This window comes from Phascolarctos cinereus, unplaced genomic scaffold, assembly GCF_003287225.1.
Source record: "Phascolarctos cinereus isolate Bilbo 61053 unplaced genomic scaffold, phaCin_HiC Scaffold_726;HRSCAF=1367, whole genome shotgun sequence".
NCBI classification, from domain to species: Eukaryota; Metazoa; Chordata; class Mammalia; order Diprotodontia; family Phascolarctidae; genus Phascolarctos; species Phascolarctos cinereus.
Genome location: NW_027556098.1, coordinates 48,393,849 through 48,416,415, shown reverse-complemented (window position 1 = coordinate 48,416,415; position 22,567 = coordinate 48,393,849). Strand labels below are relative to the sequence as shown.

The window sequence follows — 22,567 nt, the reverse complement described above, 5'->3', positions numbered from 1 at the left end:
TATATGCATACATATAACACAGAAATATACAGTAATACTATATATACACATACATACATACACACACATATATGTATACACACACACACACACACACACACACACATATATAACTTAAATGGTAGAAAGGGCAATTTTATTGGGAAATGTTTTAAGATTTTTTTCATTTTAGTAAATGTAAAATGTCGGTTAACTAGTCCCACTGTTAAAGCTAAAAGGAAGCAGAATATGTTGTTTCATTTGCCCCAAATAATTTCCTAAGGGAGGTCCCAGGGAGAATTTTTGTTAAAAGTTTTAATATACCATAATCTGTGTGTATATATTATGAAATATAATTTCTTCAAAATAACTGTGAATGGCATCCTGGTCAGTAGTCAGTTTGCAATCTATAGTTTCTACCATAAAACTAGTAATGGAAATGCTCAATTCCACAGTCAGAACTCCGATCTTAAAAAATATTTAAATAGAGGTCAGTCAAAAGGAAATGAGACAGAAAAAATTTAGCAACTATGTTTAGGAGAACTTTTTCTTACTTTTGTTGATCCGCTAGAGGCCTGCTTATGCAAAAACTGCAAAAAAACAAAAACAAAGAACAAAACAAAAAAAACCACACACTTCCAACAATCCCCACCAAAACCTTGATTAATTCCTAGATAAAAATTATTTTTTCCCCCTTAGTGACATAGGGATGAGGAAAAGAAAGGATACAATGGCAAGGATAAAGCCAATATTAATTTTGTAGGTCAGAGAATTTTTACAATCCAATTGATTTATGAATGTATTCCGATGCTCATTAAATAACATGAACTTCAACTTCCAGAATTTTAAATATCAATTTTTTTTTAAATGCTACTGCCTACATAAAAATTTTCATTACTTACAAATATTTCAGGGAATTGCCTACATGTCTTACATAAGATTAACAGCATTTTTTGCCAATCCGTCTTTCTTTATCAGAAAAGAAAAAAAGATGACCGACTATTCTCTTTCTATACGACTGAAAAATATTATTACCAAGAGCTAATGTCTTTAAAAAAAAAAAAAAGAAAAAAGGATAGTTTAGAAAAGGAAATATTTTCTGGCTATCTTAAAAGTAGTATGTTTAGATAACTCTGAAATACATAAGAAATGTGTCTAAAATTCCACAGCCTACTATTTGGGAAAGTAATCAGAATGTTTAAATAATATTTTCTTCAAAGTAGTTCAAAGTACACAAATAATCATCTAATCTTCACACCTGTACAAAAACTTAGAAATTAAATCAGAACAGAAGACTAATGTATGAAGTTTAAAAAAAAGAACTCAAAATGATCTGTTAAACCTCCAACTTTTACTTTTAGAATTTTTTGAAGCCTATGTCAATGTAACTAATATTTTTACATATTTGACTAAAGTTATACCCAGTATACCTACCAGACCATTACCTGGACCAGGGTAATTGCATAGGAAGATTTTTACTATATTTACATTTTTTTAAATTAAAAAAAAAGTATAGTAAAGAGTCTGAGGACAAATTATTCAACTGTTTATCATACATAAGACTGCATGACTATAATACAAAGGGCGTTTCTTTTTTCATTTAACGTTACAATATACACAGCAAGTCTGGACTAGATCTTACAATCTGAACACAGGTATTTAACCTTTTCCATGCTGTTTATGTTTACAATGCACATTAGTCCTGTAACCAAACTGTGTAGTAAAGCACACAAAACTGGACTGTAACATAACACAGTATGCAGAAGCATTGGATTTTATGGTTTTTTTTATGTAAATATTGGTTTCAAAATTGCTTTAATTTTTGGTGCTTCCTAAGATGTGGCAACCAGCACAGAAAAAAAAAATGACCTGACCCATAAAATATCTTAACTTTATATACCGAGACAGCAGTAACTACTGGATTCTTTTTTAAAATATTGCTATACTCAAGATGACAACCTTTCATTCATTGTAAACTTCTCTGAACTGTTGAGTTCAAAAATTGTCACCCACAGGCTTGATATTTTAATACAAAATAAATACGGATCCTTCGATTTAAAAAAAAAGTTTTATAAAACTGATATTTCCAAGTATCCATTCACATTTACACATCTTGGGCCTCTCTTTTCAAGGTCTTGTATATAAAAACCTGTTTCGTTCAAAAAAAAAATTTGACCATGTCAGCCACGTGGAAACGACTGATAAAAAGTATATGCCGTTCTGTAAGTTATTTTTAACAGGGTTTATTGGCAGAGGTAGATTACTGCTTCTTTTCTAGGCTTTTTTTTTTAATCCTGGATAAATAAATAAACTATCTTCATTCTCCCAGCTCAACCACTCAGAAATATTGGTCAATTTTAAGTGGGAACACAAATTTAGCAACTGCCAGACTGTGTTACATTAAGGCAGCATAACCTCAAACTAGGCACCTGTTAAATACAGCCTGCTAACTTCAGGACATACATGAGCTTTTAGTTTCACTCATGGTAACACTTTGGGAACCTGTTGGTGCAATCAAGGTCTTACTTTCAAGTTTACAAGAATGTTAATCAGGAATACAAGAAACTACTGCTGGTTTCATAGCTTCTAGATCTTGTGTCCCTTTTCCCTTCAGAAGCCTGAAGACATTTATAATGTTAACAGATGTTATAGTCTTGAATTAGATGTCAATCTATTATGTTCAGTACACAGATCGTTATAAATGTATTGGCTATGAATTCAACAACAGTTCCAGTTTTGTTTAAGCAATAGTACAGCCATAATTTTCAACTGACATTTAAAAATGGTCTAGTTACACCTTGTGTCAAAGTGCAGAACTGCTACATTATTGGTTACAGACATCTATGTGCTATAAAAACAGCTTTGGTACAATAAATTATCAAAAAAAGAAAATAAATTTTTGTAAAATTCACAGCATAATTGTGAGGCAAAAAAAGCAGTCACATAAAATTCTGCATTTTTTAAAATGTTCAGGATGAACAGAAGACATCTTTGTGCAGAAGTAATGGTGGAGATACCACGTGCCGAGAAAAAGCAAAAGAAAAAGTAAAAAGCAGGAAGAGACACAGCTGTAGCTATTTCCATCAAACGCAAACCACTACTTCTGTGACCTTCAACCAATAAGGAAGTCAACTTTATGACACACGCAAAGTGACCTGGCAATACCTTACAATTAGTGGGTCACAAAAGTCTATTTTAAAAGAAAGGCCTCTTGAATTACCCATTCTCTGTGTTTTCAGCATTAAGGACTGTCTGCAAAAGCATGTCCAATAGTGATTGCATTTGAAATGGTAGGCTCTTCTAACTTAGAGTCCAAATCCATAAGGCCAAAGGTTATCCCAAAGACCACCAATTAGACCTCCCCAGGACTGGCCAAAACTGACCCGTTGATTGCTTCTCAGTGCACCTTAGTTATGAGGCCAGCCATGTTCCAAATACTAACTGACTCCGGTCTATAAAATGAGACACAGAATCCCATTATAATTGCTGCTTTGATCCTCAGTAGGTTCAGAAAAGGAGAATTCTGATCACCGCCATTTAGCATGCTTAATGTGCCTAAAAAACTCCAATACAACTGTCCCTTTGTACAGCTGAATATATTTTTATGTAATCTGAAGGTCCCTCTTCCTTACAGTACTGCATATCTGTGCCCATGTGTGTTTGGAGGTTTAAAAAACCCAAATAACCCCACCCCCCACCCAAAAAAACCCTCATGGGGCCCTTTTTGTAAATTATATGCAGTGACTTTTTTTATTTTAAAATTAGTTGGCAAATGACTAAGACCAACATCTGAACATTAACTTTTGTAGAATAGAAAGACAAAAACACTATGATTGAGATGTGGCAAGTTAAAATGGGGGAGGCAAAAGATGAGGTAACACCTCTGAGATATCCATTAAGATGGGTTTAGACATGGCTCTTAAAAAAAAAAACACTTCACTGTCCCTTTGCAATCTTTTCAAGTTTAAAAAAATAGTCAGCTTTGCCCTCTTGTAGCGGTTCAGTGTGTTAAACTCCTTCTAATTCAAGCAGCTTTGCACTTGTTTTTGGAAAAAAACACCACTTCTATAAAAACACACAAGAAACAAACAAGTTTCAATTTAGTCACGAGCTAGCCACAGGACTTTGTTGAACACAAACTCCTGTCATAGGAGATTCTTCTCTATCAATTCCTTGCCTCATAGCCAGATGTCCTTCAGTCATGTAATGTGTAGGACCTGTATTGGCAGAAAATTGGTATGCTGGATGTCCAGTTATGCCAGTCTCCTGGCGGGGATTGGAGTAGACTGTTAAATTAACATCCATGGCTCCATTCTGTCCAAAGTCCAAGGTATTAGCAACCACTGGGCGATTCTGGTAGGCTTGATTACCTTGGTTACCAGTAGAGGAGGAAGATGTAGAGGAAGAAGTAGTTGAGGAAGACAGGGATGTCATGGAGTGGTGACTATGGCCAACTTCCATAGAATCTTGGGTAGAGGAGCTGTTTGTTGGAGAATTGTAGACCCTTGGCCTGGTCCGGTTACCCAAGGCTTGTTGTCCATGGTGATGGTGGTGGTGGTGGTGGTGGTGGTGATGATGGGAGCTGTTTCCATGATGATGATGTAATGCATTCTGTTGAGGGGCTACATGGAACGCTGTTTCTTGAACAGGATGAGTTTCAACAGTGACTTGTGTAGGTGCTTCAGTGCCTGACCAACCAAGAGGAGCTGGAAATTGCTGGCGCACCTGTGAAAATAGAGGTCTATATTTTTATCTCTAGTTCAAAAGAAATAATACTAATATTAAGCAAGTTGGGGGGAGGGGAGATGATGAAGGAATTTGGCAGTTTTATCATGCAAATTTTAAGTCTATAAATAGAATAATACATAATTCACAGAGAGACAATCCAACTAACTCCCCCCCAATCAATAAAGAAACTGCCTTTTTAACTAATTTAGTTACAGAAGTCACATATAAAAATGAGGGACTAATCTATTAATCATTTTTTAAAAACTGTTTAGGCAGATTTAAACTGTGAAATATTAGTCCCCAGTGATAACTAAATTAAGTATGAATTACTAAAGGTATACTTAATTTGCCAAATAATAAACTAGAAACTCACCATAAATCTCACTGAACTGTTAAGAGCTAAAAGGAATACTAGAGGTCATTTAATCTACCTTTCAATTTTTAGAAGAAAAAACTATACACAGCAAAGAATGGAAAAGTGACTTTCCAAAGGACACACTTGCAAACGGTAGAGCTTGAATCTAAATCTTCTGCTTCTAGTCTCATATACATTCTCCTAGAATATAAAATATATTGTAATGAAGGCCAAATAATGTGCCTATTATATGCACAAACATTTCAGTAAGGAGAAAGGTATCTTGAGACCAACTCTCAGTTAAAAAAAAAATTGGAAGCCAACAGAAAATGTGTTAAAGATCAGGTCCTGAAAGTCTTCAAACATTACATCAAACAGTGTTCTTCTTTGCAAGTCACAGAGTGTACTGCTTCAACTGTAAACACATCTGATGGCATGGTAAAATTGATGGCATTATAGCTAGGTTTTAATCAATAATGATCTTTCAACAGTAACCTAATTATTATCAATATGGTAAATTTTTTAATTTTTTTTATTCTTTTTTTTTTAAGTGAGGTATTAGGGGTTAAGTGACTTGCCCAGAGTCACACAGCTAGTGAGTGTTATGTGTCTGAAACCAGATTCGAACTCAGGTCCTCCTGACTTCAGGGCTGGTGCTCTATCCATTGCGCCACCTAGCTGCCCCTCAAAATGGTAAATCTTAATAGCTACTGAAGTAATTAGTATATTCCTTCATTCTTTAGCAGTTTTAAGGTATACCTGAGGACTGTGTGTTTCACAGTCCATCGCTTGAACAGCAGCTGTAAAGTGACCACCACTATGCCGATGCTGATGTGTTGGATCTGACCGGGCCCTTCCACTGTTGCTTGTCCCTGAAGATCCACCTTAAAAGAACCAAAACAGAATAAATGTTTGCTTGTGCAGAAGTAAAATTCTAAAACTTACCCTAAATCTGAAAACAAGTCATCTGACACAACACGGGATGGTCTAGCTAAAACTACACATTTTCATCAGCCAACCAACAAGTAATTTTGTCCAAAATTTTAAAATGTGAAGTTAGTAATATTAACTAGTCAGTAGTAATATTAAAAGGTACTAAAAGTTCTGAGACTATAACCAAGCATATACCTGAGCTTGAAGATGTACTAGAGGTGGTTCCTGAAGACTGTGACTGCTCCATAGCAGGACTTGTGGAGACACTGTTACTTGTATTTGTACCTTCATCTGCTGTTTTCTTAAAAAAGCTATGCTGCAGGGCATAATATGGTTGAATTCTAGTCTTAGGGTCATAATCAAGCATCCTTAAGATGAGGTCTTTGAACTTCAAGTAGTCCGCTACAGTATGTCCAGATTCCCCAGCACGACGTCCCCCAGGTCCTCCTGTTTCTACTCCAAGAATATTATGAAGTTTTCGGGTTCCTGGTGGTTTGTACTCCTATGGGGAAAAAAAAAATTCCTCAAATTTGAAAAAAAAACCTAGTCAAATATTAAATCGATATAAAACGTAATATTCGAGTTTTTATTAAAAATATAACAATATGCTGAAACACTTTATTTATTATCTTATATATTATTATGACATATATATGTATAGACACACATATTTATATATAAAATTATAACTAAGTAACAGTTTACATTATATGTTATATATTATAAAATTATAACTAAATAACAGTTTAATAGAATTTTGATTGTGGCACACTGTCACCACCTGATGGCATCATACTCAAAGCACAAAAGTAATAACTGCCCTAGCCTCAAAAAGATCAACTGGCCTTGTGACTTACTAATTTTGCAGATGAGGAAATTAAACATTTAAAATACTTTTTATTTTAAAATATCTGCTCATTTAATAATGATTTTACCTTAAACAGAAATTATTTACAGTCTAACTTCATACAATAATGCTATGAATAACAGTTCCATTTCTAGAAGTGTAAAATTCAATTAACTTCAATAAGCATTTATTAAGACCCTGCCACCTGCCTGGAATTGTATTAATCACTGGAGATATAAATAAAAAATGAAAAAGATTCTGCCTTCAAGAAGCTTATATTCTACTGGGGTAGGAAGGGAGAAAGGGATATATACATGGACAAGTAAATATAGAATATATATAATGCAAATACACAGCAATTTGGTGGAACAGGGATATTGAAACAGAGAAAATCAGAAAGGGCCTCTTGAAGAAGATGGTAGACTGAGCTGAATTTAGAATGGAGCTTGAGATTCAAGGCACAGAACAACCTGTGCAAAAGCAAGGAGTCAGTCAGTCAATATGCATTTAGACTAAGTGGCCTGCTATGTGCCAGTCACTATGCTAAGTACAGGAGACCAAAAAAAAAAGAAAAAAGAGGCAAAAAACAGTCCCCATTCTTAAGGAGCTCAGAGTCTAATAGGTTTGGGAGGTGAGAGACAGAATGCTGTAAAGAACAGCAGTTTGACTGGAACATATAATACATGAATAAGATAAGAGATAAGATTAAGCCAGACTATATAAAATGTTAAATGTCCAACAGAGAATTATGTATTTTATCTAGCGGAAATAAAGGACCACTGAAGCTTTTTGAGCAAGGGAATAGGATGATCACAGCCTTGGGCTTTAGACACATCACAGGATCATAGATATGGAATTGTGAATTCAGAGGTATTTTAATCCAACCTTCTCACTTTGCAGATGAAGCAAATGAGGCTGAGGAAGATTAAATGATTAATCCAAGGTCACACTGTAATGTATCAAGTAGTAAGATTTTAATCCAGGTTCTCTAATGCCAAAGTTAGTGCTCTTTCCTCTGTACAATTTGGCTGTTGCATGGATAACAAAATGGAAAGGGGAGACACTGGAGGTCAGAGGTGATAAGGGTCTAAAATAAGTTCATTAAGTTTTATATGCAAATTAAGTTTCAGATTCATCAAAGAAGAAAGGACTTTCTATTCTCATAAAGTGAAAGAGATGAAAGAAGGAGGTAGAGCTGATAGAAGGGATAATCCTAATTATAACTATGGAAAAAAGACTAGCAGATAAGAAAATGCTAGAGGAATAAAACAAAACAAAACTCAACTGAAGAAAAGAGTTCCTGACACAGTGAATGCAAAGAGGGGGTAAAATGTGAGAGATATAGCAGAGGTAGAATCAATGAGATTTAGCAATTGGCTTTATATCAGGGAAGAGTAAGAGTCAAGGATGTTTCTTCTGGGTAAATGGAGGATAGTGGCACATTTGACAAAAAGTGGTAAATTAGGGAAAGAGTAGGGTTGAGCATGGGGAAGGGGGACAGCGCGCGTGCCAGGGGAGAGGGATATGAATTCCACTTTGGACATGGTGAATTTGGGATATCTACAGACAATGGAACTGGAGAGGTCCAGCAGGCAGGTGGTGATTTGGAATCAGAATTCAGGAGAGAGATGAGGGTATGTTGAAGCAGATTTGGGAATCAACTGTGTAGCAATCATAGAACACACAAGAGTACATGAGATCACAAAGAAAAAGGGTAAAAAAAGGGTTTAGGACAGGACCCTGGGGTAAACCCAAACATAAAGGATAAAACATGGATGATCATCCAGCACAGAGGGTTGAGTAGGAATAGTCTGACAAGTACAAAGAGAACAAGAGAGATCAGTCTTGAAAACCCAGGAAATATCTATTAGGAAGAAGTGGTAAAAAATGCTGAAAGCTGCAGATGTCAAGAAGAGTATAATGTACTTAGAAAAGGCCTCTGCATTTAGCAATTAAAGAGATCACTGCTACCTAAGAGGAAGGAAAACGATTATTCTCACACAAAACAATGAAGGAAAAATGTTAAGAGTAAATGAATTATATTCAAAGAAACACAATGACTGTCCATCAGACAGTTTGCCCCTTATTGATGAACTTGAACCCTGGATATTTTTGGTGTAGCTTAAAAAAAAAAAACTAACCATTTTGCTTCCGTTTCAAGGGTTACAGTACTTTAGACTTTCTAAATTACTAAAATGGCCAGGGGCTATTGGAACCTTGTTCCAAAATAAGTTCATTAAGTTTTATATGCAAATTAAGTTTCAGATTCATCAAAGAAGAAAGGACTTTCTATTCTCATAAAGTGAAAGAGATGAAAGAAGGAGGTAGAGTTGATAGAAGGGATAATCCTAATTATAACTATGGAAAAGAGACTAATGGATAAGAAAATGCTAGAGGAATAAAACAAAACTCAACTGAAGAATAGAGTTCCTGACACAGGAACCAGATTTTTAAAATCCACAAAAGGAAAGTATTTTATATCTGGAAGATAAGACATCACAGACTTTGGTAACTGAAGCTCAAAGTGCTGAAAAACTACGAATCTATTAAGAAAAAAGTATAAATATGTATTTATTTCACACAGCCTTTAGTAAAACTGTACCTCTTGCCTACCATTACCTAGTGAAATTATACCTGTAATACAAGGGGTAATAAGTAACTAAGGAGGCAGAAAGAAACCCTAAATGTTTAAAGTTCCCTGTTCCTTCTTCCCCAAAAGTCATAAGTGACAGCTTTGTGACATCCTTTTATATATCATATCCAAAAGAACCAAGAAAGATTAGAAACAAGCCATTAAAGTACACATAGGAAGCAGATAAATCAAGGAAAACTATGAATATCTCATTTTATTTCAACATTAAGTGAAAGGCACTGGGCTAGAAACTGAAGATAAAAAGATGAAAGCTAATGATCTCAATTGCCAATGGGCTTACAATTTGTTGGAAGAGTGGACAGAAAACACCTATACACATAAGACAAGTATTATACTAGGCAGAATACGGTAAGATCAAAGAAAAGATTTAGATAAAGTACAAAAAGAACTGAAGCAGAAGAATTTCACTATTAGTTGGTATATTAGGGAAGGCTTCATGTACCTGAACTGAGCCTTAAAGGAAACATGTTTCAACAGAACAAAATAGAGAGGGAATGTGTTACAAATATGGGTCTGATAAAATATATTAAAGTCAAGATAATTATAATCATCCAATTTGGCTAGAAGTTAGAATACAAGGAACAGTATAAGATAAGGCTGGAAAAGTTGGCTAGAGCCAGACTGTACAGATTTAGTCACCAGACAAAGGAATTTGTCCTCTGGCCTACAAGGAAAAGGGAGCCATACAGTCATTGAATACAAAGTGATCTAGTCAAAGTAATACACCAGGGAGAATATTTTAGCGACTGTGCAAAGGAAAAGTAAGAGCCAGGAAACAAAAAGATGAGTTTAGAGGCTACTACAAAAAGCTAGAAGATAGATATGAAGACTTGAATAATTAACTATCCTATAGATTGCTAAGGTATAATATTTCTTTACCAAGAGCACAACTCTAAAATTTATATATAAAAGCTTCTTAAAAAAGCAAATTTTCAAAAATTTAATTAAAAATTTTTTAGATTTGTTATTTAAAGCTACTGGTCATCAAAGGTAGAATATAACCAATTCAAAGAGCCTACAGAATACTGAATGTCTTTAATATTTCTACAACAATGAAAAAACTGGAGAAAAGCATTTTTTTAAAATGACCACTTTACTCAATATAACAATAACCATAAATCATGTTTAGATTATATTGACAAAACAATTCTAATTGTTTTTAATAATATGTATGCATAACAATCAATGGATCAATAGAAAAACCAATCCTTATAAATGGTGAAACACTAAAAAGTAACATGAATGAAAACAACATTTTGAAGGACATGCAAGTAAGAACTGATCTGTCATATAGTCTTTTACCCTTTTTCCATCTTTGGTCTTCTTTAAGTTCCAAGTGCCATCCGGCAACTTCTCAAAGAACTTTCTTGCTTTGGGTGCTTGGTCAAGAATATGTGCAGGTGCTATTCCCAGAACTTCCACTATTTTATTCATCTGATCCACCTGTGTAAAACAACAATAATCAAGTTAAAAACATACTTTCTACTGTATATTAAATCATCATTTCTGTTCATTACTACTCCTAAAAGAGTTTAATGAAAACTTTTTCAATCAATAAAGATCTTGAAGTACAGGTAACAATTTATCAGCCATCTTGCAGAGATTCACGCTTAGATTGGATTTACACTATAAGACTGAGTAATTCTTGACTTTTTAAGTACTATTTCCACAGTGCTTTACATAGATAAACTACTTACAAAGAAAATTTATTTACATAAACAACTGTCTAGAGTGGGATTATATAATGTAGGGGCTGGAGAGAAGGCTTTGGAGTTCTGACCTGGGTCAAAACCATATTCCAAGCCTTTCTCTGATACTGTATTTATGAAAGGGAAGAGGAAGAAGTACCACCCACAAAGTGGCTTTAAAAACAGACTCAAGAAGAAAAAAAGACATGTTTTATCACTAGGTAGAACAGGTCAAAGGGGATACAAGAAATGAAAATAATGTGAAAAGAAAAAGATATAAACAAAAATAAAAAGCTATTTCCTAAATGATGAGTTGCACCTGTCAGGAGACCAGCATTTGAAAGTAGTATTCTAACTAAGTAGCAATGTTTTTTCTCAAGTGATTAAAACTCTAAAGTCATTAGTTTCCCCCATCTGTAAAATAAGAATATTGGCTTAGAGATTCCTTTCCTCTTTATGAGGTCAGGTTAACTTCAAATAATTCATATTGTTATGTCATTATTCCTGTTAGTTCTAAATATTTCAATTCTGCAAAGGATCCATGATTTTATCAATGTGAGTATTCTTTCCACCAGTACAAACTGCAGCCCAGAGACACAATTTCGCCCTATTATTTATTATTATTCTATTACATATTCTCCCAAGAAGGTTATTAGATATTTTAACAATTCATGGAAACTAGTGTATCACTGGGGTTTACTCATGTATGGCATATAGCAGATACTTAATATTACTGATTGATACCTTAGCACTCAGTATTGTTATCTGATAGGCCCACATCTCCTTTTCTGACCAAATGTTTTTGCAATATTATTTTTTATTTAAGGCTTGTGAAAAAGGCATTGTAATATGTTGTAGTCTACTTATCCTTGCCATGAGGCTTTTTGATCAGTATTTGGGCCAACTGTAATTTTTTATTTTTCAGAAAATATGATATTATCATGATTCACAGCCAATTAATGTGGTCAGGAGAACATCAGTAATATTAAGTAGAATCAACAGTAGTAGTAGTAACAACACATAGTTCCAATTCTAACTGTACTGTCAAAAAGATCAAAGTGAGATAATGATACTAATGGTAATAATAATTATGATAATAATAATTATAACAAGCACCAAGAATACATCCCACAGAGGATGAATTTTCATCCTAATACTTTTATTCAATTTTTAAAATAGCTGTTTTACCCATCTGTACAACAGTGTATGGGATAAACACTAAATATAAATAATGTCAGGATAGTGACTTGTCTCAGGATCATTCTTATCTGAACCACACTGAAAAACATAGAAATTGAGATTGATGATGATGATGATGATGATGATGATGATGATGATAATGATGATAATGATAATGATGAAGTACCAAGATGATGATGGTTTGTGGCAAAAGGAGTAGTTTGGGATTTTTGAAAATGCCACACAACTACCAAAATACAATCTAATACAACCCTTTTCTCCAATTTAACTACAGACCTAGCTTACTGCCTATTTGTATTATCTGTTTCAAACAGAAGTTCTGAATGCCCAACCACCAACTGCATATCACAGTCTGGACAATAAGCATATTTCTTGTATTTAGTTCTTTTGAGGAATGTTAGTTGAGTTTTTTGAGTGGTCACAGACATCAGCGAAAAGGTTCTGTAGTATTCTGAGCCTTAACGTAGGTAGAATTAGATTATCCACAAAAACGAGTACTAGCAGACATCATATGCGGGAACTCTCTCTTCTATTTGTACTGTGTAGAAGTGCTCCACAGTGGTAAATACGCATATACGTATGTGACTAATGTTGTTATAACCAGAGAATTAGTGAAAAAGTTACGTCTGTGGTTAAATTATATCAAATATATTTTCTTAACATTTTCATGGGGGCAACTTGTCCCTCAAGGCTTCTTTTTTTGTTTATACTTTTTCACTTAGTGATTGCATCATCACTTATGGATTTAATTATCATCTCTATGCTGATTTTCAAATCTACTTAATCCAGTCCTAACCTACTCTGCTGACCTACAGTCTTATATATCCAACTACCTATAAAGACATATCAAACTAGATAACCCGTAGATATCAAATTCAACATGTCCAGAACTGAACTCATCTTTCCTCAAACCCTTTCTCCCTTCCAAACTTCCCTGTTACTATTGTGAAGGTCATCATCCAGTGCTCCAGGCTTACAACCTAGTTGTCTTCTTCAAAGCCTCACTACAACATCCTTCTCATATTCAATCTGCTGCCAAATAGCTTTTATCTTCATAATATCTCTCAAATATAACCTCACTCCCTCCCCTTTTCTCAGATACTGTTCCACCCTGGGACGGTTCCTTATCTCCTCACTCCTGTCCTGCTGTTTGGTCTCCCTGTCACAAGTCTCTTCCCTGCTCCAGTTCATCACCCACTGATGTGGAAATTATTTTCCTAAAGCACAGGTCTAATCATGTCACCTGCCTACTCAACAAACTTCAGTGGCTCCCTAACAACTTCCAGCATCAAATATAAGAATCCATTTATCATTCAAATAGGGCTTCAAACCAGCCCCTACCCTACTCTTTCTAGTCTTCTTACACCTTACACTCCCACCCTCACACCCAAATCTGTGATCCAGTGCCACAGGCTTGCCTCCTTGATATTCCTTAAACAAGACATTCAATCTCCTGATTCTAGGAATTTCCACTTGCTGTCCTTCATGCATGTAATGCTCTCCATTCTCATCCCTGCTTTCTGATTTAGATGGAAGTCCCAGCTACAATGCTGCATCTACAAGAAATATTTCCAAATCTACTTAATTCTAGTGGTTTCCTTGTGTTTATTATTTCCTATTTATTCTGTTTATATTTTGTTTGTACAAAGTTGCTTGCATTTTGCCTCCCCCTACTGGACCATGTAGGCCATACCAAGGTCAGGGACTGTTTTTTGGTGCTTAATAAATGCTGTTGATGGTTTAGAGAATCTCATCAAATTCTTTACAAGATTTCTCTATTAAACTCTTCATCATCTATAGGCCCATTAAATACAATTATTTTCATGATGATATTTTGTGTATATGTATCATGAATACTGAAAAAGCAAAATGACGCAGTGTCCAATGAAATGATTCTTGTTGCCCATTCTATCAATTCTTGTATTTGGGCAAGGCTCCAGAACATACCGTAAAGCACTTACCCATTCTTAAATGTTACCCAAAAGTCACAACTTCATCTCATTATCTTCACTCAAGTTCTCTGTAATGATGCCTAATATCTCTAAAATTCATAAAACAATACTTCTCAAACATTTCAAGCCAAATTGATTGCTTCAGTCATTATTTATTTTACCAACTAATTTAAATATACATATTCACATTTAACAATTCTGAACTCACTGTTATGTGGTAAGATAAAACATAAAATTAAACAAAGGAGAACATAAACGGATCTATTTAAACAATTATGTTATTTAAACAACATGGCAAGTCATGAAATCCCTTCTTAAACAATTTAGTATATATTTCTCTGAGGGGCAAAAAAAAGTCCTAATGATAATAGGAAAAAAAATCAATTACACACCTCATTGGCTCCACTGAAAAGAGGTTCTCCAGTGTGCATTTCAACTAAAATACACCCAAGGGACCACATGTCAATAGCAAGATCATAAGGCATTCCCAGTAGTACCTCTGGAGAGCGATAAAAGCGACTCTGGATATACTGGTATATCTGAAATATAATTTTAAAAAAGTTTCAAAGAATTTTTAGCTTCTTGACCTGTATCAATTCTAAGTAATAAATAAACTACTAGAAGCATTGGCTAATGTTAAAGTGAAGTATAACTGGCAAATTTCTCTAATAAGTTATATTTATATTTGTTTTTAAAAATGATTTATTAAAAATATTTTTTGATATTTTAAATTTTTTAAATATCTTATCTGTATATAAACTACATTTCTCAACATAGCCTTTCCTTCCTAGAAAATCATTTCATAACAAAAAGAAATTTTTTAAAGAGAAAGTACAGTTCAGAAAACAAACCCACAGTTCCCTACACCTGCAATGAAGGAAGGTATTGACGGATAATTGTTAAAAACATAATACATGATTACAAGAGTTAGCACAGCACAGGCATTAGAAATAAAAGTATTTTTTATTTATTCATATAATATTTGTTAATCAAAGCAAAACATTTTAAAATAAACTATTAGCCTTGCAAAGAAGACCCTAGTACTTATGAATTGAATTACTAGCTATGGGAATTGCTTGGTTAACCTGATACACAATAATTATTTAATGTTTTAGGATACAGTGTCAAATGGATGGCTATAAAATGTGATTGAAATTTAATGAATCCTGTTCTGAATTAGCTTTACAAAGGTTTGATAAGAGCTTTTATTATTTCTATATTTGCCCTGATGTCCTTTTATAACCCTATCTCTACCTCTATTTATAACCTGATATTTAAAGTTGAATGTTTAAGAAATTTTTTTAAATTCACATGTAGTTCTTTTTACCAAAAGTGCTTTATTGGGGGGGGGGGAAGAGAACACAACAGTTATTTATTTCCTCTATATATCAGTAATGCTTAACATACGCAAGACCTATAAGCACACATTTACAGAAAGACTTAAAACAGGATTTAGTAATTTATAACAGCCGTTAGACTCTTCCTTTTTTTTAACATTTTACTTTTTTTTTACCTTTACTTTTCACCAAAAGTGCTTTAAAAACAACTCTGAACAGTTCTTTAACCTTTGTTTACCTTATATTATAAGATATAGGAAGCTAAATGTTATGGCTAAAGTTCACTTTATACAGTAGAGCAAAAACTTAAGTTTCACCAAGTAAGGCCCCAAATTAAAATGCATCCTTTTCAGTTAATCATACCCTGACCCTTTTAAAAAAAAAAGAAAGAAAGAAAAAGTCAAACTCTTTCCTAAAAATAAAACATCCTAAGTACCTTATCCTTCATTCAGCTTCCAAAAGTGGTGTGAATTATTATAGAGCTACAACCTAAAGCAACTCCAGACTCCATTTTTAGGTCTTCATTCATCATTAGATGGAATATGTATCACAGCAAAGTATGTAACTCCCTGTTTCTCTTTTACTGCTAGAAAAGCTACAGAGAACCAGAATCATTTTAGCATCAGAATCTCAAACAATTCCTTTAATTAAACATTAAGAATAATAGGCCTTTATGAAGCAGTTGTTTTTCTTTACATAGCTGCTTTCATGTCAGGTAATGACTGAGAGAGACAGAGAGAGACAGAGACAGAGAGAATATGCATGAATGCAGTGGGGCAATATTAAGCTATCTTGTACATACTTTTATACCTATGCTGAAAATACGTATATGTGAACTAGACTCCTCCATTACAATATAAGCTTTTTATGAGGAGGTACTGTTTCCTTCTTTGTACTTGTACCCCCAGCTCCACATAGCCAGTGCTTAATAAATACTTGGGATTGTGAGAAAGGAAATGGAATTACCTATCAGAGAAAATGGGTTTAGATCCTTGCTCTTCATAAAAGTTCCCTGGAATTCATAGTCCCTCAAAGTAAAATGACATCTAAATTGATATTACTACCTCACTTTAAGCTGGTTTCACATATAAGAACTATTAGTGAATCTCTATGATATGGATTAATTTTTTTAGACATAAATGTTTCCTTCCTTCTTGTTTACTACTTTCTCCAATCACATTTTTCTTCCTCTGGCAATCTTCTTGTCTTCTGCTCTGCAACTGCACCTCCCAGACATCTTGGTTCCCTTTTGCTCTGGGACTCTTGACCTGAGGCCTCTGCTATACAAATTAGTGAGTGTCTCATGGCACAATATATTGAGATGGCCTCAGGCATGCTTTATATACCATTTTTATACCATCTCCCTCCATTCAATTTCCAGGCATTTGGACGTTACTCTCTGCCCTGATGGCCCCTTCCCACCACTCTTTCTGCCTCTACAATCATAATCATATCAATAGAGCTATTGCTATTGGAAAGAGCATGTCAATCACCTCCCTTATGGTTCTACTTCCCATCTTATCTCTTCCCAAATCAAAATACTATAGGTGCTATCTCTCCCTTCAGAATCTAAGTTCCTGAAGGAAGTGATCGTCTCATTTTTGTATTTGTATACCAAGTGCTTTGTACAGTGTGCGGCACAAAGAAAGTGCTTGATACATGCATTTTCATTCATTCCAAAAAAATAGCAACCTTTGTGCCTCTAGGCTTTGAAAACCTACTCCAAGGCACTTTCCTGTAGGGTGGCAATCAAATGACAGTAAAGACTGGTATAAATCTCCATAGGGAGAGGGGCTTCATCTATGAACCAGGCTGTTGCTATGTTGCTCATAAGAATAGAGCCTTGCCATTATTTCTGTCTCTATTGGATCTATTCTTTTCTGCTCTTAGATAAAGGAGTTTGGAACTAGGATATGATGCTGGGAGATTCAAAAGGTTAACAAGAGGGGCAGCTAGGTGGTGCAGTGGATAGAGCACCAGCCCTGTAATCAGGAGGATCTGAGTTCAAATCTTGTCTCAGACCAGACACTTGACACTTACTAGCTGTGTGACCCTGGGCAAGTCACTTAACCCCAATTGCCTTGCCAAAACAAAAAGAAAAGAAATCAAAAGGTTAACAGAATGAGTTTGAGGTCATGGAGCAAGAGTTCAGGATAGAAATGAATGAAAACCAGCCAAGCCATACACTATTCTTGTTGTTGGTTTTTTTTGTTTTTTTTTGCCATAGAATATTCTTGCAGCAAAGATGCCAGGTTACAAAACAAGAGAGAGACTATCACCTATACCACAGTCAGAAGTGAACTTGATAGGGCAAATGCTTTATGAACTGGTATAAGTTTGAGCCCACTTTCTCCAGGGAACAAACAGATATAGGGGAGAGTTTGTCCTTAGGTGGTAGCAGAGGAAATATTCTTACTTCTGTTCTTACTGTAACTTTTCAGTAAATATCCCTTTGTAAAATCTACTTGACATTAATGAGTTAAATGATATTGGAGTATTAATCACTGATAATTCAAATTGGGGAAAATAAATTGGAATTTTGGCTCCAGGTGATGGCATTAAAAACTCATCTCTGCAATACATTTTTTGATTTGGGAAGAGACGGTTCCTCATCCTGTCTCTTCTATCCTGTATATGGCTTGTTTGTATTTATTTGTTTGCTTGTTATATCTTCTTTACTAAAATGTGAGCTTCTTGAAGGCTGGAATGTCTTTTGATTCTTTCTGAATCCCCCCCAAGCTCTTAGCACCATGCCTGGCACAAAAGAAGTACTTAACAAATGTATAATGCATGAGTGCCTATGGGGGGGGGGGGGTTAATTACAACAGAGTCATGGGCCATCCTCTCAAAGTCAGCAAAGGAACCCCAAACAGTAATATGGCCACCAAACAGTAACTCCCTTATGCCTACAGAATTCTGCTTATCTCCCCTCCCAGGATTCCTAAGTGCCACTTGCAGATGGAGACAGAGTGCAACTTTTTTTTTTGGGGGGGGGCACAGGGAGGCTGGGGGAGGAGGTATTAGGCAATGGAGTTAAGTAACTTAAGTGCCCAGGGTCACACAGTCAGCAAGTGTCAAGTGTCTGAGGCAGGATTTGAACTTGAGTACTCCTGACTCCAAGGCCAGTGCTCTATCCACTGCGCCACCTAGCTGCCCCCTAGAGCACCACTTCTGCTTAGTATTTTGGCATTACAACACCCTTTAGCCAGGATGAGATGATTTAATAAGTGGATCTTTTTAATATGATTTAATTCAATTTCACATCACCCTTTGACTTAGTTTCTATAGCAGTTCTATTTCTGTAACATCTTATAAATTTATTTTACTTTTTCAAAATTCCCTCTTAGTGTTTTTATGATTATGTAGGATGCCTCATGTCACAGTTACTGATCTTAAGGAACCTCCTAGGCACTAAGGAATCCCTAAGAATACAATGAAGGGCCTATTTAGAAAACATGGTCATAGTATGGCTTTGTTCTGACTTTTTTGCCCTTCCTCTAGGAAATACATGTGAAAAAATGGTATTTGGTTTTTGTTTTTATGAGGGAGTACAAAGAGTAGATTCTTCTCAATCCCAATTTATTACTGCTTGAGTGTATGAGCAAATTTCAAACAATTATAGTGTTTATATGAGTAGAAAGGACTGCTAATAAGTCTTTTCAATCAAACTGAGAACATTTATTAATAACGTCATCTTTTAACTTCAGAAAGGGATTTTTTGCAAAATTAAGGGTCTGAAAATACTCAAGTACAAATGAAGTATAGTGCCTTTTATTATTTCTAAAATGGTTTTCATTTAAAGACTATTGACTTTTATAAGATTAAATCATGATATACTTTTAAAAAGACCTAATTTTTTCAAAGTAATCAAACTTTTAATCCATATGTAAAGATCTTGTGTTCCTAAGGAAAAAAATTAATTACCTGAGGTTCAAGTCCTATTAAAACTATTTATTTACTTACTATTTTTGAAAAGTCGAACAATACATACCCTCTGTCCCAGCTGACAAGAACTTCCAAAGTCAACAATCTTGATAGCGCTGCGTTTAGGGTTACAGAGAAGAATATTCTCAGGTTTGAGGTCACAGTGAATGATACTAAGTTCTGGAGTTGCAAGGAAAAGCAGTGCAGTACACATCTGTTGTGCAAATTTTCGTGTCAGGTTCAAAGAGACACCTCGAAAATTTGTGTTCCTTAACAAGTCATAAAGATTATAAGACAACATTTCAAAAACTAAGCAGAGATGGTTTCGGAACATAAAGTGGCGTTTCAAATGCACTGAAAGAAAAGAGAATTTCACATGAGACATCCATACATTACCAAGTAATTAAATTATTACAGTTTTTTTTTCCCAATATAAAACTTGAAATGATCAGATATAAGAATCAATATTAGGGTACTAAGATACTTCCTTGAATAACTTGGGAATTTCTAACCATTTTCTAATTTCTAACCATTTTCTACTTCTACTAAGTTAAACATCTGTAATATTAATTGCCCAACATGTGATAACTTACAAATGTTTCTTGTAGGGGAAAAAAAATCACTAAAGTGACATTTCTAGAAATTTCATTAGAAAGAAGTACTCTTAAAATGTCCTCTGGAAGAAAGACTGATAGTTTTGTAACTGAATATTAAGTAAAATACATTTCAACTTCTTGATAACATAGCACATTATCCAACCTTCAATTACCTGGATCTCTATATTTAACCCCATCATTTTTTTGTACATTTACATAGTGAAATTCTGCAATTCTATTTCTATATGGAAATACATTTTATACAATCTTATAGGTTAAAAGAAATATTCTGCAATTTTGGCAAAGTATTTGTTTCAAGCATCAATTCAAACAGGAAAAAGCAAATGAATATGAATTATAAGGAAATATTGTTAATTAAAAATTATAAGGAAAAGCAGGAATTATAAGGAACATCCTCTGTGTTAGTGCATATATATGAGACAAGAATATTTACTAATTTACTAGTGGGGTCCAGAAAACAGTGGGCTAGATTGCATTTGGGAAATTATATAATGTTATACTAGGGCAGTTGGTGACAAAGTGGATAGAGTACCCGATTTGGAGTCAGGAAAATAAAATCTAAGTCAAAAACTGGCCTCAGATACTTGCTAGCTATGTGACCTTGGGCAAGTCACATAAATCTGTTTGCCTCACAGTTCATTCATCTGTAAAATTAGCCAGAAAAAGGAAACGGCAAACCATTCCAGTAACTTTGCCAAGAAAACCCTAAATGGGCTCATGAAGAGTTTGATATAATTAAATAACAACAATAGATAATGTTGTAATATTCCAAACATCAACATGACATAAAAGTTGTTTAAAAACTAATTAAAAATAAAAAATAATCTCTCAAGAATATGTGGTCATAATTCATGAAATAAGTCTCTAAAGAATCTAAAAATAGTAAATGACCCAAAGGTGTCATAACAAAGGATTTAAGTAGGCTAAAGCTTATTACTTATTATGAATAATATACAAGAAAAGGCACTAAATGACATCCTCAGGAGAGCAGTAGAGTTGGCAGAACAGCAGGAAGAACTATAGCCAAATTCTCCTTTTTAACTATGCCAAAGACTCTGAAAACATGCCACACTGATTCCTGACTAGGAAGTCCAAGAAAAGAAAATCAGAGCGCAACATTTTTATAGCCCAGGTCAGCCTAGTGAGGCAATAAGGTCTAAGGACATTAGGAATAGTCATGTAGTCCCCAGAATAGGGACTGAATGGGAGCCTGTCTGTAGCTGTGCACCAGAGGGCTGACAGTAAGGAAGCAGGAATAAGTGAGTCCTCACTACCCAGCGCTGGGTCATAGAAACAACACAAATTGAGGGGAAGACCTATGCCTCAGCATGGTAGTCAAAGGCAAAGAGTGGTCACAGGCCCTCGTTTTGGATTCTGATTCTGGGATCAAAGCTTTCTGGATCATTGAAAGTGGTTAAATAGAGTAGTGGTCTACTAGAACCCCAAGCAGGGGCAAGTTGTATTGCTCAGATTAAAACTAAGTCAAATTAACTTCCACAGCTCAGACCCAGAGAGAGCACTCACACTAAGACCTACATCAAATTACTTCAACCACACTGGTCCTCAGCCTGAGCTAAGCTGCCCTGGGATAACAAAATACTCAGTAATCTAAAAGAAAGCAGCAGAAAGACCTGAAAGGACATAAGCTTGGCTTAGCCATCCCCTCTTAAGTATGCAAAGCATGGCCCTAACAAAATGCACAATCAGGAAATAGGCTGTAAGAATCAAAAAAAGAATCTTATCTAAATAAACTTTAGAGTTATTGTAATGAGAGCTCTGGAAAAAAGAACTGGAAAGAGAATTAATAACTTGCCACAAGAGGCACAAAACCTTATTCAAATGACATTTTTATTAAAAATTATAATAGGCCAAATGGAAGTTAATAACTCCATGAGATAACAAGAAGTATTTAAATAAAATTAAAAGACTGAAAAAAAAAAAAAGAAAACGTAAGGTATTCCACAGCCAATACAACTGACCTGGAAACCAGACTGAAAAAAGGTATTTTAAGAATCACTGAAATATCTAAAAGCCAAGACAAACGGGGGGGACGGGGGAGACAGAAATCTGGCCAGATCACTTAGAAATAGAGCGCAAAATGAAAGTATAAAGAATCCACTGGCCACCGCTTGAAAGAAACTATACGATATAACTCCTCAGGGACATTACAGTCATAATTCAGAGTATAGGTCAAACAAAAATTACTACAACAGCCAGAAAGAATTCAACTACTAAGGAACCAGACCGAAGATCATACAAGATTTAGTAGCCATTACATAAAAAGAACAGGGAACCTAGAATGTTGTAATATAGAAGACAAAAGATATAGGTCAACAGCCAAGAATAACTAGACA

The 22,567-nt window shown here is 34.7% G+C and overlaps 1 protein-coding gene across 7 annotated transcripts in view; it reads right to left on the bottom strand.

Moving 5' to 3' along the window:
• Window positions 1-1,502: 1,502 nt before the first annotated feature.
• DYRK1A (dual specificity tyrosine phosphorylation regulated kinase 1A) overlaps window positions 1,503-22,567 on the bottom strand; it is a 188,235-nt gene continuing 167,170 nt past the window's right edge. For all 7 annotated transcript variants that reach the window (XM_020995858.2, XM_078146527.1, XM_020995857.2 and 4 more), the window contains 6 exons: window positions 19,664-19,950; window positions 14,728-14,874; window positions 10,798-10,938; window positions 6,191-6,497; window positions 5,822-5,946; window positions 1,503-4,704 (listed from right to left, as the gene is read on the bottom strand). In XM_020995858.2, the coding sequence (XP_020851517.1) occupies window positions 4,084-4,704; window positions 5,822-5,946; window positions 6,191-6,497; window positions 10,798-10,938; window positions 14,728-14,874; window positions 19,664-19,950 (1,628 nt within the window). In that variant the 3' untranslated portion in view covers window positions 1,503-4,083. The remainder of the gene's footprint in view (window positions 4,705-5,821; window positions 5,947-6,190; window positions 6,498-10,797; window positions 10,939-14,727; window positions 14,875-19,663; window positions 19,951-22,567) is intronic.